The 17,170-nt window shown below is 35.7% G+C and overlaps 1 protein-coding gene across 1 annotated transcript in view; it reads right to left on the minus strand.

Annotated features, from left to right (window-relative positions):
* The window catches only part of ARFGEF1 (ADP ribosylation factor guanine nucleotide exchange factor 1), a 49,914-nt gene extending 33,412 nt beyond the window's left edge, over positions 1–16,502 (minus strand). Inside the window, exons 1-12 of the mRNA XM_039378441.1 lie at positions 16,307–16,502; positions 14,480–14,753; positions 13,853–13,966; positions 13,046–13,218; positions 11,845–11,978; positions 8,270–8,504; positions 4,296–4,395; positions 4,036–4,175; positions 3,826–3,934; positions 2,604–2,805; positions 1,427–1,538; positions 73–278 (exon numbers count right to left, since the gene is read on the minus strand). Of these exons, the coding sequence (XP_039234375.1) occupies positions 73–278; positions 1,427–1,538; positions 2,604–2,805; positions 3,826–3,934; positions 4,036–4,175; positions 4,296–4,395; positions 8,270–8,504; positions 11,845–11,978; positions 13,046–13,218; positions 13,853–13,966; positions 14,480–14,753; positions 16,307–16,345 (1,838 nt within the window). The 5' untranslated portion in view covers positions 16,346–16,502. The remainder of the gene's footprint in view (positions 1–72; positions 279–1,426; positions 1,539–2,603; positions 2,806–3,825; positions 3,935–4,035; positions 4,176–4,295; positions 4,396–8,269; positions 8,505–11,844; positions 11,979–13,045; positions 13,219–13,852; positions 13,967–14,479; positions 14,754–16,306) is intronic.
* Between the last annotated feature and the right edge of the window lie 668 nt (positions 16,503–17,170).

Here is a 17,170-nt window from a genome sequence, read left to right on the forward strand (position 1 = left end):
CAAATTTAATTTATTAGGATTTTTTACTAATTATTCAGCTTTCCAAGGTTCTGAAGACAAAGTACATCTTACCCTTGGTTACATTCTAAATATCTAGCAGCAAATTTCTCCATTAGGCGATCAATTTTTTGAGCTTCTCCTGGAAGGCGAAATCCTTCTAGAAACATGCGCAGAGCTGAAACAAAATCCTTTCCTGAAAAGTCGTGTTGGTCTACATAGGCGTACATGACTTCTTTGTTAAATTTATCATTGTCTCCCAGGAACTCCCCAACCTGAGTCTAAAATAAGAACAGAAAAGGCAAACTAGTGCATTTACACTAGGAAAAATACAAAACAGAAAACAGAGTCAAAAGTCTCACAAAAACAGAGGCCTGTATGCAATTAACTAAGACATACTCCTGCTTCTCCTCTCTAAAGCCAAGTATTTTGGCCATACATTCCATCATAATGCTCTTACATGCTCATACATATCTGCCTACATTCCTCCTTCTCTGGCTTTACTTATATGCCATTTTTCCATTAAATGAACTCCACATGCACAATACAAAGTTAATATTACCAATGATTGTTCTCTACTACAACAATTTTTGTAGTAAGGACACTTACTACAGGAATGAAAAAATTACTGAACTAAACTTTATCCCGTAGGGTGCAGATCTCAAACAGATGCAAGGGAAGCTCAAATATAAATAGCTGGTACTCGAATTCATCCAAGTTCACTGTCAAAGCAATACAGTACAGTGAAAAACAACAAGCATTCAGATAAAGATGCCTGTATGTGTATGTGTAAATTGAGGTTAAAAAATTTGTTTTGATATGAGATTTTAAGTTTTAACACCGAAATTTGTGACTTTTGCCACAGTTGCAAGCACGGGCACCAAAACAGGTGTGGTTACTAAGCACAATGGTGCAGGCTGCTGTTTCAGAAAGCTGTTTTTCATGAGATATTCCGATCCTCAGCCAGATACTGTAGGACCCTTCCAAGTCCAGAAACAGCTTCTAGCTGTAAATAAAATCAAAGAACATTAAATAACTTTCTTTTGGGAAACAGAAAAAGTGCTTTTAATGCTGTTGCACCACATTATTTTTTAGCCCTCTCTGAAGGACAGATACTTCTGGCAGTTACTTACTGGACTAAAGTACATACAATTTACAAGGTTCTTCTAGCTATACTAGTAACTAAGTACAAGTTTTGAGTCAGCTCAAGTAGGTCAATGTTTTCCTTTACACTTCGCTGAACTGCAGGATGCATATAGCACAGGGTACAGCTCTAATGCATTCTAGAAACCAAATTCCTTAAGCTTAGGAATTTTAGAAGAGAGAGAAGTTCATGTTTCTTCATTGTACAATAACGTTACACACTTTAACACACTAACAAGTGATTTGCAATCAGCAAAAACAATTATCAGGAAAACAGTTTTCTTACTGAATCTAATCTTTCCTCTTGATGCAAGAACTGAGCAATATCTTCTGGGGTAGTGCCAAGCATTCCTTGTTCTTGCAGGTACTGAATCCCCCTCTTTGGTTTCTTATTGAACCTGTACAATCAAGATCAGGATGGAATAAGAGTTAACCCTTTTATCCATGCACAAAGTTGTACAAGCTTAAGTAAAAAGATTTAATAATTTCAGATAAGGTCCTGAAAAATCTATGTATAAAATATTTTTCCTTTATCAAACTATGCCTTAGATGGGAATGACCTGTTGCTTTCTATAACTATTGGATGATGGGGGTTTTGTTTGTTTGTTTTTGTTGTTGTTACCCTGTAAACAGCCTCCTCTTCCTCTTTCCAACATAACTGCCAGCATGTCATCCAGGCAGCTCCAAGTAAAGAGAGCTAAACACTATCATTTACTCTGGCACTCGTGAATTAAAAAATATTCCACAGAGACAGCAAAGTGTTGGCTTGGAAAGAACAATTATACCCTGTTGCTTTTTATTTTTATCTGTATGAAACAACCAAGAAATCCATGAGTTGCCTGTAAGAATGAAAATGTACAAGACAAGGAACCCGGTAACTGAAAGAAATCAAAACCTTAAAGGAATAAGGCATGTTTGTTCAGGGTCCCAGAACTATATGACAGAAAACTTTTATTTTTGCATAAACCTCACCAAGGAGGTTAAGGTGAAAAAGCTGAAATCACACAGAAGATTCATGTCAGACTGCACTGAGAAATTACACTATCCTGCAGTTCTAATTATGACAAGTTAATTAATCAGAAGGAAGCATCAGCTTAAGTATACAGGCACTTTCATCGGTAATGCGTACATTAAAAGGGGTCATATTCAACTGATCACGAGTTCAGTGTTCTTTTTATCCAAATATAAACCCCTTATTTTTAGACAAGCAGGTCTGGAGAAAAAAAAGAACAAACATTCAGAGTACTCATCTTCTAGCTGTGAGGAATTAGGTTAACACAAAACACTGTTGACAGGCTCCAAAGGGGACACCATTCAGCACTCTTTCACCAGAGGAAGTGCTGTTACATCCAGAGTATTTTCCTAACACAAGATGAGTATCTATGAGGAGAAGGAAGAAAAACCCAGGAATCTTCATAGCTCCAAAAGAATCCACCCTCCCGGGGTGATAAAAGGGCACTCACAAGTCAATTCCTTGTTCTATTATTTCCTTTTGTTGCTTTAGGACCTCAAACTGCTCTGGGTTGTCAGTGCCAGACATCTGTGTGCTGTAACTGCCAATTCCTGATGAAGCAGTAGAATCCAAGGAATTTAAGCTTCCATATCTGTTAATTGTCTCAGGGTGTTTGGTTTCACTGCTGTCTTGTTCTGTGGGTTTTTCTTGGCCTAGAAATTGGAAAGGGTTACATATATCCAAAATACATACAGTGGAAAAAACCCTAAAATCACAGCTTATTCTTAAAATCCTTTCTAAAGGCTTTAAAAAGTTAGTTGGGTTACCTTCAATGATGTATTTATTTTTATATAATTATTCTGCCTTTATTTTAATTGGGAAAAAATAATAATAAAAAATCACTACAAAATATCAAGGAGAATTCTTTTAGTTCATCACATACTGAAATTTAAGCCTTAACTATAATTTGTAGGCACCTGGAAAAAAATTTGACACCTTAGAAACCTAATTACATCTCATATCTTTTATTTTCAAGTCCAGTATTACTTTTTACCTGAAGAAAACCACAATATTCTGAATTTCTGAAGCACAGTGTTTAAAAGAATGTAGACACATCAAGGAGCTGGTGCTCTCAGCTCACAAGGACTAACCACTCTAAAATGTTTATTACTTCACCTACCAACTTTTAAGCACCTAATCTGAAAATTGTGGCATAACCTTAGTACTTCTCACCTCAGGTCAGATGGAAACAGGATTAAAACAAGATTAATGATTTAGTTACTTCACTGCTTACAACATTCGAAGTTCTATAGCTATAATAGGTAAATAATAAATAAATGAGTAATTTTTTTACTATTAAGTAAAAAAAATGCTCTCCATCCTGCTTGCTCCAGTAGTAATCTAATCAATATGAAATTAGATGCAATTAAGGGAGCTTCAAAGCGAGTTCTGAGATCCTTTTAAAATTAGAAATACAGCAAATAACAGGATTTAGTAATTTTCAGTGTAGTAGTGTTCTACAAATTCATACAATTAGGAAAAGACAACTCAGACAACTTGTTCAAATTACACCAAACTTACAAATATTTCTATTAAGAAAAAAATTTATTCTCTCTCTTTCATGCAAGAGACCTTACTAACTTGTACACTAACATTAGCAAGATATGGATAGAACACACGAAACTCTTGCAGCACCCCTTCATTAAAGCCAGAAGAAACATATCGTGTCTTACCAAGTGTTGTCTGAGAATTGGGATTTACATATTGATCCTTACTCCACTCGACCATGCACTTCAAGATTGACACTAAGCATTCCAATCCTTTTTTCCTCAAACTTAATTCCTAGAAAAGATTTCATAAACAATTATTAGTCGAATGGAGTTTAGTTTCAACCTATCATGCCAAGAAACATGAAGCTTTATAAAGTTTAGTGAAATTTTTACCTGAACATTGGACATGCCAAGTTCTTGGCTCCCCCTTCCTTGAGCAATCTTTGATAAGTCATTAACCAGCCTTTCAAATATATTTGCTGCATTTAAATCACAATCATAGTTCACGTAGATGTCCACTACGCTCTGGGCATCTATAAATAAAGTGATATTGTCAAACTTGGAACAAAAACTAGGTAACTCAATGAAAGGCAAGTACAGTTTTGTTCTTCAAGATAAAAATGTAAAAACTAGAATCAAATGATCCTTAATACCTGCACATATCCTTGTCAGTGTTTGTATAACCATCCACTTATGATCAAATGAGCTAGTAGAAGTTTCCAAGATATACAGGAAAATTTCTTTGAAGAAAACCTAACAAATATTCCAGGAAGAGGGAGACAAAAAAAAAAATCTATTACAAACACAGTCACTAACTTTGATGCCAAAATTCTGACATAATTCTGAAAGCAGCACCTTAGAGGTACAGGAAATAAAGAGGAAAAAAAAAAAGGAGGAAAGGAAGAAATACAACTTATGCTTGATACATTCAAATTAGGAATTTGAACTGTTAGTTATGTACCTCTGGAGTTTTGGTCAGATGAAAAATTTGCTTTATATTTTGAACACTCAAAACCAGAAGAACTGGGAAAGATGTCAGACCCTGAAGGACAATTTAGCCTAACGAGAAGTCTAAGCTGCTAAGAGTTCATTTGGGATTTTGAAAGGAGAGGTATTACCTCATCACAAAAAGATTTTCTCTACAAGACAGTGAAAAACATAACAAACAGTCACTTAAGTGTAGGACCTCCATCAGAAATGTAAAATCCTGACACAAAAGAATCACACTTCAGTATTAGATTATTGGAAGAAGGGTACTGGCACAGCATAAAAATACAGCAGCAAGTCCATTAATAAGAAAGCTACTCTTCCCTAAAAGAGTCATTAGTTTTCCCTGAAATCACTTCAGTACAGGTGCTGTTGTTTGGAACAGAGACTATTTTATCCCCTCTCAGTTCCTCACCAGATCTATCAACACTATGGGCTTACTAATTCAGCCAAGTATGCTTAGCAGGACAGGCCTCTTCTCACTTCTCTCCTGAGCAGCAGTAACTGCCGTAACAGCATTTGAGCTCAAAGTGAGAACTGCTACACGGCATTACATCACCATCCTACACAGCATTACATCGCTGTTCGGCACTTCTAAGAGTTCAGCTCCTCACAGCCAGTTGTGGCCTACCAAATCCACCAACATGTTTTTTCTAGAACGTTGCTGATAGTCTCAAGCTCGCTTCTCTTCTCCAATAGCATCATGCAAATATCCAAATATGTAACTACTCTTGCTTATAATATTGGCTATTCCTTTCAGCACAGATTTTATAAAGAGATTTTTATGCTATTAGCCACGTAGAGGTAAGCATAACTGCACTTTTTGTCACGTGTTTGGGGAAAAACAGCAATGCTGACTTTTAGGCAACTTTGCTGGTAAATAATTTCCTCAAGCAAAATGTGCTACCAACAGTTACATTCTCTTTAGAGAGACAGGCACACAGCGCAATCTCAGATACTAGTCTTAGTAAGGAAAGTACCCTATGAAACCTAAGGAGTTCAACATGAGATCATAGACTTTCAAGTGTCTAAACACATTTAAGAGAATACTAGACTGATTTTAGCCACAATTTTATGTAATCAGACATTATAAAGACAAAAGTTTAACAAATGTCATGCTAAGAGCAATTCTTAGTTACATATTTGCTGTTTTCTGATTTTCTTTACTGAAAGACAGTAATGTTATATACTCTCTGAAATCAGGAAAATTTTTTTTTCTGGTAGAAAACTTAAAAAAAAGAAGTCACTGAAGGAGCAGAGAAAAAAAGTTTCACGGATAAAACCCAAACCCAAATCTAAACTAGAAGAGAAATTAACTGAAAGGTCTGCATATTATGAAGGCACTTCAGATCTCTGCTTCCAAGACAGAGTTGAACTTCTTGCTTTTGGTGTCACCTTTGGAGACGCATATCTTGGAATGAACAGCTTCTCAAAACTGTACTGATTATTTACATTTTAGATATTTAAAAATGCTATCACTATGTTACTTATTGCAATTCACATCACAGAGTTGAGACTCTGTTCCTAGTATATTGGAAGAGTAAACCAGAAAAGAGCCAATTATTTATTTACTTGGTCAACTGAGAGTATGAGTTTAAAGGCAGCTTATATTAACAATTATGAACAGGTGGTAATGGCAAATACAGCTAAATGTCACCCCAACTTCTCTGATATCTAGGACTTTGCTGCAAATATATTCATTGACCCATTCAGAAATACAGTTACAATACAGCTAAGGTACAACTCAAACTATTTTAGCTGTCAGAGCTACTGTAAGTCAAAAGGCTAAGGGCGGGATACTTCCAACAGAATCTGAAGCTTTTCTTTTAAAATATGCCAGAAAATTCTTACACAGATGAAGAATGCAGCCTCAATCCCAAAATATATAGATTTTGCATATTATAAATCAGAGCATATGGCTCTCCTTACAGCTCCAAGACACAAACTGAATGTGAAGTTATCTACTTGTCTACCCACATCTTTTGAATAACCTTTAGGCTCAGGAGCTGAAAGAGGAATTCTTAGCTCACAACCACGAAAAAGAAAAAGTTTCTATCCCCCACGTTTTGCAATAGATGGGACACTTCGGCGGCATCAAGCTTTTTGCTTTCATACTCACAAGGAAGAAATACAGCCCTGATACGGGTGATGGTCCTAATTTGACATACTCTAGAACCTGCTACAATAGTGTAGGGTATCCTATATCCCATTTTCCTCAGATATGTCTTCATTTTCTGCTTGGAATTTGTGAAAGGATGGCAGCGATGGAAACGCATCCAGTTTCTGTCAGGGAAGTTGGATTGCAACGCATTCACCACCTACATGCTGATTGTAAGCTCTGTGAGCACATAGCAAGTCCAGCACTTTCTGGGAAGCAGGCTGTGTGACTGAGGAGCAGCTCAGCCCAGTCTGTCTGATGTGCCAAACACCACACTTGCACTACAGTCTTGTTGAGCACACAGTTTGTCTTGAAACCCTTCAAAACACATCATATTTTCAAGGCACATTCAATCACTGCTATAAAATACTGGAAAACCTATTGTTGCTTCACCTAAAACGTATCAAAATAACCTGGTAAGTGATCAGAACACAATCCTTTTCTGACTTGCTACTGTCAAAATGAGGGTCTTCCTCCAAAGCGTCATAACATATCAACTTGTACAGTGACATGCACAGATGAAGAATTCCCTGAATTCAAAGTCCTTATAACAGTCCTTATATCAACATTTCTCAGCATCTTTTCACGCACTTAAGCTCCACACAGATGGGGCAATCTGTAAGCTTCAGTGTTCACACTGACTCCACAAACATAAAAATGCTAAAATGCACAGTAGGGACACACTGTGCACACAACTGCTTCATTCACCACAGAATTAAGAGCTTTAACACACGGGACACCACAAGAGGGTATCCATGTGGTTCCAAAGGACAGATTAGTTCTGTACACAGCTACACTATGGCACAAAGAGCAGTACTCAAGAACAAACCCTGTACATACATCTGGCTTTCCCCTATGACTTAGAATGTATTAGTCCAGTGAGAGAATTTACACTGTCTGCAAGGACTCAGATAACTTATTGCTAAGAATACATACTTATCTCTACGTACTGCCCAAGGAGTTTAATTGTGCATGTATCTTTAGAGGAAATGAGATTATCTTATTCAGAACATATACTGATATAGGTCCTGATATTCAAAGAAAAGTGGCTACAATAATCAAATAGCTGGGATTTCCCTAGAGAAAAAAATTTGTTCAAGTGACCTCAAAGAGAATGCACAATGCTTCTCAAGTCATTAATTTTTCTTTTAAATTCCTTTGTAAAACCATATATTACATAGAATTTCATAAGTGTACTCATTTTCCTAATTTGTATTATGCAGTGCAGGGCTAAACTTTCTTAATCACATTATTGAACACTGATTGATTGAGCTTAGCCACAAACCTACTCAATTCTGAGTTTCAGCATCACGTGATAATAACATGCCACAGCCAACAGAAAACTTTAAAATAAGGAAGATCTGGCAAGTCTTACACAAAAGCTGTGAGTCAAATTTATCTAAGTGAGACTGAGCTACAATCAAACAAACAAATGTTCACTGAACATCCCCCACTCTTTAATTAGAAATTAACGTAACGTACCTCGATCTGCATCTTTAGATGAGTCTTAAAGTTTGAGAGGAGGGTAAGAAATATGGAAAGTGAAAGTTCAAAAACTTCTGGAACTGATGAGACTCCATTTTTTGACAGTGCAACACAAAGGTACTGCTTTATAGCATTAATAAACATCTCATTTGTCCTGAAGACTGGTCCTGCGTTTTGCAGAATGGAGAGAAGCAACTGCAATGAAAGAATCTTTGATCGCAGTTCATGAGATCTAGAACAAAACAGAGCATGTCAGCTCAGCCTAAGTCATAAAAAATAAAACATTCTCTTGAAAAGTCAATATATACAATGATTTTGCCAGTTGTATGTTAATGAAATTCACTCAAATTTGACACAACCTGTTGTAGAAAGGATCATTAAAAGATGTTGATCTTTTTTACTGAAGTGGTCATTCTTCAACCAAGGTGGGCAAGAATAACTTCTTACAGAAAAGGAAAAATTACTATGGAGCCACTCTCTCTTCTGCATCACAGCACTGCAGAACAGCAGCAACAGGAGGCATAAGAGGATGAAGAGAGCATTCTTTCCTCTTAATGGACCTTTGGAAGATCCCATCTAAAATATGCAGCCCACCTACCAAATTCTGACTATCAAGATGTGGAAATTCCTCCTCCTCCTCAATTTCCACCAGCACGGAAAGAGAGTTGAAGGACTATAAAGACAACACCTGTACTGCCTGACCTATTCCTGCCAACACTGAAATAGCTTTTTTCGAATACAACATTTATTAGTCACTGGCCCCATCCCACTCCTAGAACAGGTAAGATACATAACACATCTATTTTAAGCATGGCAGTCATAAAGTCAGGCAACTGCAGCATTTTCAAGTGCCCCACAGTAACATCATGCTTCTTACAGATTGAAATAAGTTAGAATTCATATCAGAACAGTGCTACTATTTATGCCCTGAAAACAAAACCAAACCAAACACAGTAAAATAGTCAAAAAATCCCCAAACCACACACACACACAAAGAAAGCATAAAGGAAATCTGCATCTATGAACACACAATGCAATAAAAAACATTCTGGGGGAAAACATTCTCTCCTCAGACTCCCAATGCTTCTTCCCACTTCTGATCATCTCAAAAAAAGAGTAAAGCTCTTCTGAAGGGCAGGTAAAGACATAATCGACTTTCCCAACAGGACAGTCCACAGCTTTCATTAAACAACTGCTCACTGACAGAGGACAGTTATGAAACATGAGGAACAATGACAGGAAATTTTTCATCCAGTACAGCTCAGACATAGTAAGGAGTACTTCAAGTCAACATGTGACACAAACGGCAGTTGGTTATTTGCTGTATGCTGCAAAAAACAAAAGCTTAATTGAAAAAAAAAAAGTAATTTCAGCCTAGCTAAAAGCAAAAATGCAAATTAATAACAAGTATGCTACAAATAAACTCAATTATTTCTGTCAAACCAAGTGGGATGGGGAAATCAATCTGCAAACATTTAAAACTCATAAATTGTAATTCCAACTGTAGACTTTTTTCTGAAGACACTTTTGAGAAGACAACATAGCCAGTCAAACTGAGTGAAGAATTTGTCCCTCTCATTTTTCCTAATGGGCTGCAGGTCAAAGTCAATGTCTCAAAACTCCTCTCTGTAGGAGTTTTTCAAGAAAATGCTTGGCTCTGGCACTGCACAGCCGCATGAAACCTGACATAACAATCTCTCTTGATGCAAAAGGCTTGATTTTGCATCACAGGGTATCAAGTGTGTAGACAGTGAATTTCAGTCATAAATAAAATATTAAATATTGCCTATTTGCAGCAAGTGTCAGTTCCTAACTGAAATCTTAACATGCTGGGCTTATCAATCCTGTATGATGTGTAAAGCCCACTTAATTTAAAATAAGTTTAAGGAAAAAAAATAACAAGCAAACCTTCAAGATATTTCACTCCCATCTTATTTTATTCCAGGGAAAAAGGAAACAAAGACATTGACGAGGTTCCCAAGAAACATAATGCTGATCTCAACTCCCACCCTTGTGATTTTAAGCTAAAGCTCCATGTCCAGCCACCTAAAATTTGAAAATATTTCATTACAGACTTCATAACAAATTTCACTGGAAATATGATTTTTAAAGGGGCAGATAAGACTCTTTAAAATGCTGTAGACACCCTACACCTCCCCTTCCAGTTACAGCATGTTTGTAATAGTTCAAAAACCCATCAATGCCTCAGAGCCACTGATAAATTCTAGGCACTTCTCCAAATATGAGATATCTTCAAATGTATTTGCAGTGAACTTTTGTTGCCCGAAATGCTGCTTCCTCTGATTTGTTTTATATGAAGAGCTTTATCAGTTCTAATATGAATGTCAAGCTCCAAGAGCCTCAACAGCTATTTCTGCTCTTGCAGAGGGAGTTAATCCATTAAAGCCTTTAATAAATGGGCAGCTTTAGTCTCAGAGAACTAAAAACCACAGGATTTTCATGGAATTTCCTGGAAGACAATTCTCAAAAATAGTCAGGAAAACCTCATGCCTCAGTCTTCATTCTCTAATACCCTGACTTTCCATAGTGCATTGCTAGATAACTTAAGAATGGTTCCAGACTAAACCTTCAAACTCTTTCTACTATCTTTTCAGCTTATTAAATCCACAACACACATCACTGATTAAACTAACCTGTCTTAAAGTTACCTGCTTTAAAAGCTAGACCGTGGAACAAGGTCTTGGAACAAGTAAAGCTGATTTTATTTTGAAGAATTCCAGGCCTTTCACTGCCCTCTGAAGTAATACTACAGTTTTAAGATTCCAGTAAGAAAAAAGTAAGCCTCTTGAAAATTATTACCAATTGCTCCTAATGTGCAAAAAAACCATGCATACAAATTCTATCCAAGATCAGAAAGCAAACTTTTTTGCCAAGACTCAAACTTAATACTGGCACCCATCCATGGAGAATTTATTTTTTTGCTTCACAACAAAAAATTCTCTAAGCCAAGATGAAAACATGGTATCTTCAGTCAGAGCACAAGACTTCCAAAACCAGCCAAATAAAGACCTTGTTTTCAAAACATTTGAGTTTTGATTAAGTAGGCTGAAGAAAGTGTCCAACCTGAACAAAAGAATGGAACACTACAGCATGAACTTATCACAAGCGGCACCTGCTCCAAGTGAGGAGCTTATATTAATAGGAAGTAGAGCTGGGTATGTGCACTGGACACACAGTATGTAAGAGATGAAAGAAACTGTGGGGCACAAACAGCAATGGTTATGAACCTAGAAATTACGTAAAAGCAGAGCAATGTGAGCCAAGACCAGAAATACCCGAAGATCTTCTATACAAACCCTTCCGAAAAGCATTATAAAGAGCAACTAGGAAGAACATGATGTACTTACAGGAAGCATAGGTGTTGTTAATAAACTTCTAAACAAGTATATAAAAGATGCACTAAAACATAAAAGTACCTTTTCAAAGTTTCTAGGTTCTTTTTACCATACCATTACTTTCTCAGTAATTGAGAACTCGCAAAAATACTTAAATAATTTATTTTTATTTTCAGACAGTAAAGATGATTATGAAAACTCTTAAATTCTACTTACTTTGGATCCGGTGGTCCATCTGACAGGGGCTTCATGGAGAGCTTACACAGTGACCTGAATACAAGGAAGGCATCCTTTTGTAAAATGTGGGAAAACTTAGCACCAGGGGTAGGTCCTGAAGAATTTCCAGATTCCTAAAGAAGTTAACATATTTCAGTATTCCATTTTGCATTAGTAGGGTGTGTAGGGAAATCCCCACCTCCTAGCAACAAGAAGTTAATATATTATACAAATATAACCAATTCACTTTAGGTTTATGGTCTCAAGACTAAAACAAAACAAAATATTCTTCAGTCCAGTTAAAACAAACACACTTACTAATAAAAACTGCCATTTCAGTAAAAAGTCAGAATTAATTAAAGACTGTCACAAAATTAGGTAGGTCATGTTTAAGTAGGGTAATTTGCAGTGAACTGCCTTCAGGTATTTTCAGTAGAAAACTGGACCCAAACACTTGACATTTTAATAGAGTGTGAGTAGTTATATATCCTCTCATCAGACACATTTGATAAAATTTCTATAGTATAATAAATTTTGTATTATTGTTCCATATATAAGCAACATATTTAATCTTCTCTTTATATGACATTTGTGACTGTAATTTTTTAAGCTTAAAATTTATTTTTCCCAAACCTAATTGCTCAGTACACTCTGACAGTAGAAACACTCGGTCAGTTGATAGTGTATACATGTCCATATCTGATACAGAGGGAGTGTATATTCACATCTATTTTATTAATGAAAATCAAATCCTCTCACATATGAAACTATTCATTTAAAATCACTGCAGTAAGGTCATGCTATAGGTTTGAAATTATTTATCATTTGAAAAGAGCACACTAAAATTACACAGGTATGTCTATAATTGGTGATATTCTTCACTATGTATCTTGAATACTAGTTTTATTATTTCTCAGGAGCAGTTCACAAAACAAGAAACTGAGTTCTCTAATCTTGGAACAGTGTAGTCCATGGGGCAGCTAAAAATATAGTAGGATAAGAGCGACATCAAATGCAGAACTTACTTAGAAAAATTTCATTTAAATTTCATTAAGGAAGAATAATGCTTAGAACATGACTTCATACTTAAAATTCGTCTCAGCAACTTATTTTATGGTATTAAACAGTCTGCACAAGCATTGGGCAATATTTAAAAACATACTACTTTTTTCAGTATTTCCTAATTCATAAGTGCCTGTACCTGAGTATCATTGGAAGAGACAGATAGTCTGTCATCAGGTAAAGATGGTGTATAAGCAACAGAAATTGGAGTCCCTGGAATTCCATTTGCCTGAATGTTTTCACTGTCACTGCCATCCTCTAATGTTACCATTGTGCCATCACCACCTGCACTTTCAGCAGTGCCTTCGACATCTATCAGAAAAGATGGAAAAATTATTAACAAATGTTACATGAGATTCAATATTAAAAAGAGCTGTTAAAACTAAAATTTAAATACTAAAACAATCATAAGAAAATTATCACAAGGAGAAGCTTAAAGCAGAATTTGCATTACAGAACTATAAAAACTGCAAATACTTTTATTCCCACTAATAAAAACTACAATAAAAAAATTTACCTATAACTTTACATTGCTGGGGTCACCCTCTACCAGGTTTCCAAGAAGTACTGGGACAGGAAATCACTCACTAGTTTGATAATCAATTTCCAACAAATTAAAGAATGTAGTGATAACACTGCTACTACAGAGGGGGACCCATTTCTGAAGAGCATTTACGTAGAACAGAAAAGAAAACAACCCAACTTTTTTTGCATTTTAAAAGACCATTGGTGTCCAAAATAGAAAGTGTAAATCAATGTATGAAATCTTATCCATTTTACTGTTAAATAATGCACAGCTAAGGTCAGACAACTGAACTTGTCTTTTTCTGCATGTAAGTAATTTTTAAATAATTATATATTTCAGTTAAATATTTTAAAGTGTTAAAGTAATTCTTAAAGGTCAAGATTCAGACTGTTATTGACTAGACAGACATTAATATAATACCTCCAACTACTATGTTCACCATTTCCTGCACAATACTTTCTACAATTTCTTGTGCCTTCTCTTCACACTCATTGCTTTCACCATCATATGCTCCTCCATCAGCTTTAGAAAGATCTTTATAAAAAACAACAAACACAAAAAAACATTAATGATAAACTCAGAAATTAAGAAAGTATTTTGCTTGCATTTAGTATTTAAAAATGCAATTACAAATCTATTAATAGGAGAGTATACATTAAAAAAAGCATGTTTGGTCACTTCAAAAACAGATATTTGCAGAATGTAAGAATTCTGCGTTCAACCTGTAAATGGTAATTAAGCTACAGGCCTATGCCAACAAAAGACATCAATTTTGTATCTTCATGTACATTAAACACTGAAAAGTAGATGGTTCTAAGGCGTTATTCTCAAAAAATTTCACAATATTACAAAGATACAAAAAGGAGTCTTTGCTACAGTGACTACAACAGAGTGCAGGACTAAAGAATACTCATGATGAAGTTTAACAGTAGTAACAAGGGCAACGCCTGACTTCAGATTTCGGAGAAGGAAAAAAAGATCATCCTTAAGCCTTTCTCTTTACAGACATTTCCCTCCCTCCAAGAAACAAAAATACACACTGATTACTTTCTGCTGCTGTGGCTTGGTCAGCTTCTGTCTGTTCATTTTCAGCACTAGAAATGTCAGATCCATTTTCTGCCTCAATATCTTCTTGAAGGTTTTTGTCCATATCATTTGTGCTGTGGTCAAGTTCCCTCTCATGTTCTTTGGACAGCTGATCAGTCTGTGCTGGAATATGTCTCAGCTGAGGTGATTCAGGCTCATGATGGCTTAATGGAGACTGCTGTAAATGGTGTTGCTGTCTGTGTCTTTCCTTTTCCATCTGTTTGGCTTCCTGAAGCTAAAAAAAGCATTGCAAACACACAAAAACTTCTCTATCAAAATATAACAATAAGCTGTATACATTGTTTTATAAACATGACATCTCTATTGTCTCTGCTTACTCAGTACCTTCCGAAAAGATGTAACAGTTTAAGATAATGTATCTTTAATTATAAATAATTTTTATATCACAGGATAATCCATTGCAAGGGGGGTTGCTTCCCAACTATGCACATTGCACTTAACTATACCTCCACTGTGGAAGAGGGATGACTACACTACACATACTATAAGACCAAAAGTTGTCTGCCTGCCCTATAAGGAATTTCAGAGAGCATATGTGACAGTGAACAAGGACTGCATGGAAAAACATGCAGATTTTTTTTGTGGTCCCTTGATCTGAAATCCTTGAGAAAGGGAAGAATTTCTGTCACTTGTCTAATGCACTAAGACAACATGCATTAAAGCCAAACCAGAGCAGGATGTCCTTTGAGATGATGCTCTAAGAACTGGCTTCCTATCCCTGCAGAGTCTAGCATTTACCAAAACCTTTGTAACCTTTTATACTGTTATTTTGGCTACTGTGATCTCAGCCTTTTACTCTTTTCCACTTAAAGCTTTCTATGCTGCATCTTTTGGGGTGCCACAGAGTCCCAAGAAGATACAACTCAAACTACAGCTCCTTCTAGCATCAATTAGATATGCTGAAATAACTGCACTGAGTGTGCAAAACAAGTAGGACTGCTTATCAAGACTAGACTTTAGTCTGGCAAAAATCAAGATTTCCAATGTAGAATAATAATAATAATAATAATAATAATAATAATAATAATCTTCTAATTAAGTGGCTTAGAAGGACAGTAACTGTACTGATTTCCCAAAGCTTTCAGGTGCTGTGTGGCTCTTGACACTTATCATAAATATGATCTCTCATATTGCTTCAACTGTGATGGCACCATGTATCAATACACAGTTGCTTCTGGAGGGAAAGTACGAAAGTACTACAAACTTAAGAGTTTGCAATATTACAGCAGAATTACTTCTAGAAGTAGCTAGGAATTCAACCTATTCTCAAATCTGGACATCTGCATTTTTGCTTATGTGGATTTTGGGTGTTTTTTTATTTCTTTTAAAATAGAACTCAGGACGCTTATTTTGTCTTCTACATCTTTACTATCAGCAGTAGAAGGCACAGGGCATATGCTGAGGTCCTTGCTGACAATTCACCATAGCATTTTCAGTGACATAAGTAAATGTTAAAAAAAGTATATGATTACATGACTGAAGAGACTTTTCTGTTTGTTTGGGTAGGTCTGCAATTGAATACATCCATTAAATATAGAGGACCACTATGAGAAGTTTAAAACCTATACACCACCCCCAAAAAACACATTTGACAATTATTTCAGAATGCAAAATGCAAGAAGAAAAATACAAGATACCAGATTATTTTTTTCTCCAAAGTACCTAAGCTAGAAAAGTCGGAAATTTTAATAATAATGACAAAACAAACCTCTCAAGCTGGTTTGCTTTCAAGAGCTAATTTCTAAATAAAGATACTGAGATACTCACTGCTTGATTTTCCATACGTGCAAAAATGACATTCAGCATTTGTGTTAGAGTGGCCTTGGCTGTGGTTTGATTTATAAGATTTTTGCTTGCTAGGTAGATATTGTAACATGTTCGTACAGCCTGTAGCACTGTTCCTTCGTGTATTTCTATGTGTTGAGATGTTACTGCAGTGAGCAAAGCCTAAATAAACACATACACACATATATATTTTCCAGTCAGAACCTTAGCAATCAAAAAGTTTGCAAATTAACAAACACAAAAATTGGATTACTTCTAAAATATATTTAAATACATATCCTGAACTGCAATTTAATTATGTTTTCCCAGGTACTCTTGTAGCCATGTTAGAACACCATATATACCAGTTATACTAAACTGAGTGTTTGTCATCAACATATCTAGGAAATACATGTTTCATAATACATAACAGCAAGAATTAAGCAATGCAGTCATCAGAGAAGTACTTAATAGAAGTCATTCTAGAATTTTCTAGACACAAACATGAACAGATTACCTGTTAAAAATATAGAGAGCAAACCAAAGGGTGCAAAAGGTTTTTCAGAAATAAATGGAAATGTGATGAACAAAGACAGAGTATGAGATTAGGTAGCTATAGAGGGACAACTGCCTTTTACAAAAACTTTTTGGGTAGATGCTAGAATACTGTGTTGCCCTCTCTGTAGAAATTCATTTATGTCTTCCTATTTGAGCTAATATCTCCTTCTCTTTAAAAAAAATAAAATATGCATGTAAGCCTGTAAAAGATCAGGTAACAGAGGAGTAAGGAACACGTTATCTTTATGTGAGGCAGAGGCAGGTTGGATTAAAGGGCAGAAATAGAGGTAGACAAAAGCTGAGGACAGG

The sequence above is a fragment of the Pipra filicauda genome, unplaced genomic scaffold (genome assembly GCF_003945595.2).
Source record: "Pipra filicauda isolate LSUMZ 115617 unplaced genomic scaffold, ASM394559v2 scaffold138_size1969278_pilon, whole genome shotgun sequence".
NCBI lineage: Eukaryota > Metazoa > Chordata > Aves > Passeriformes > Pipridae > Pipra > Pipra filicauda.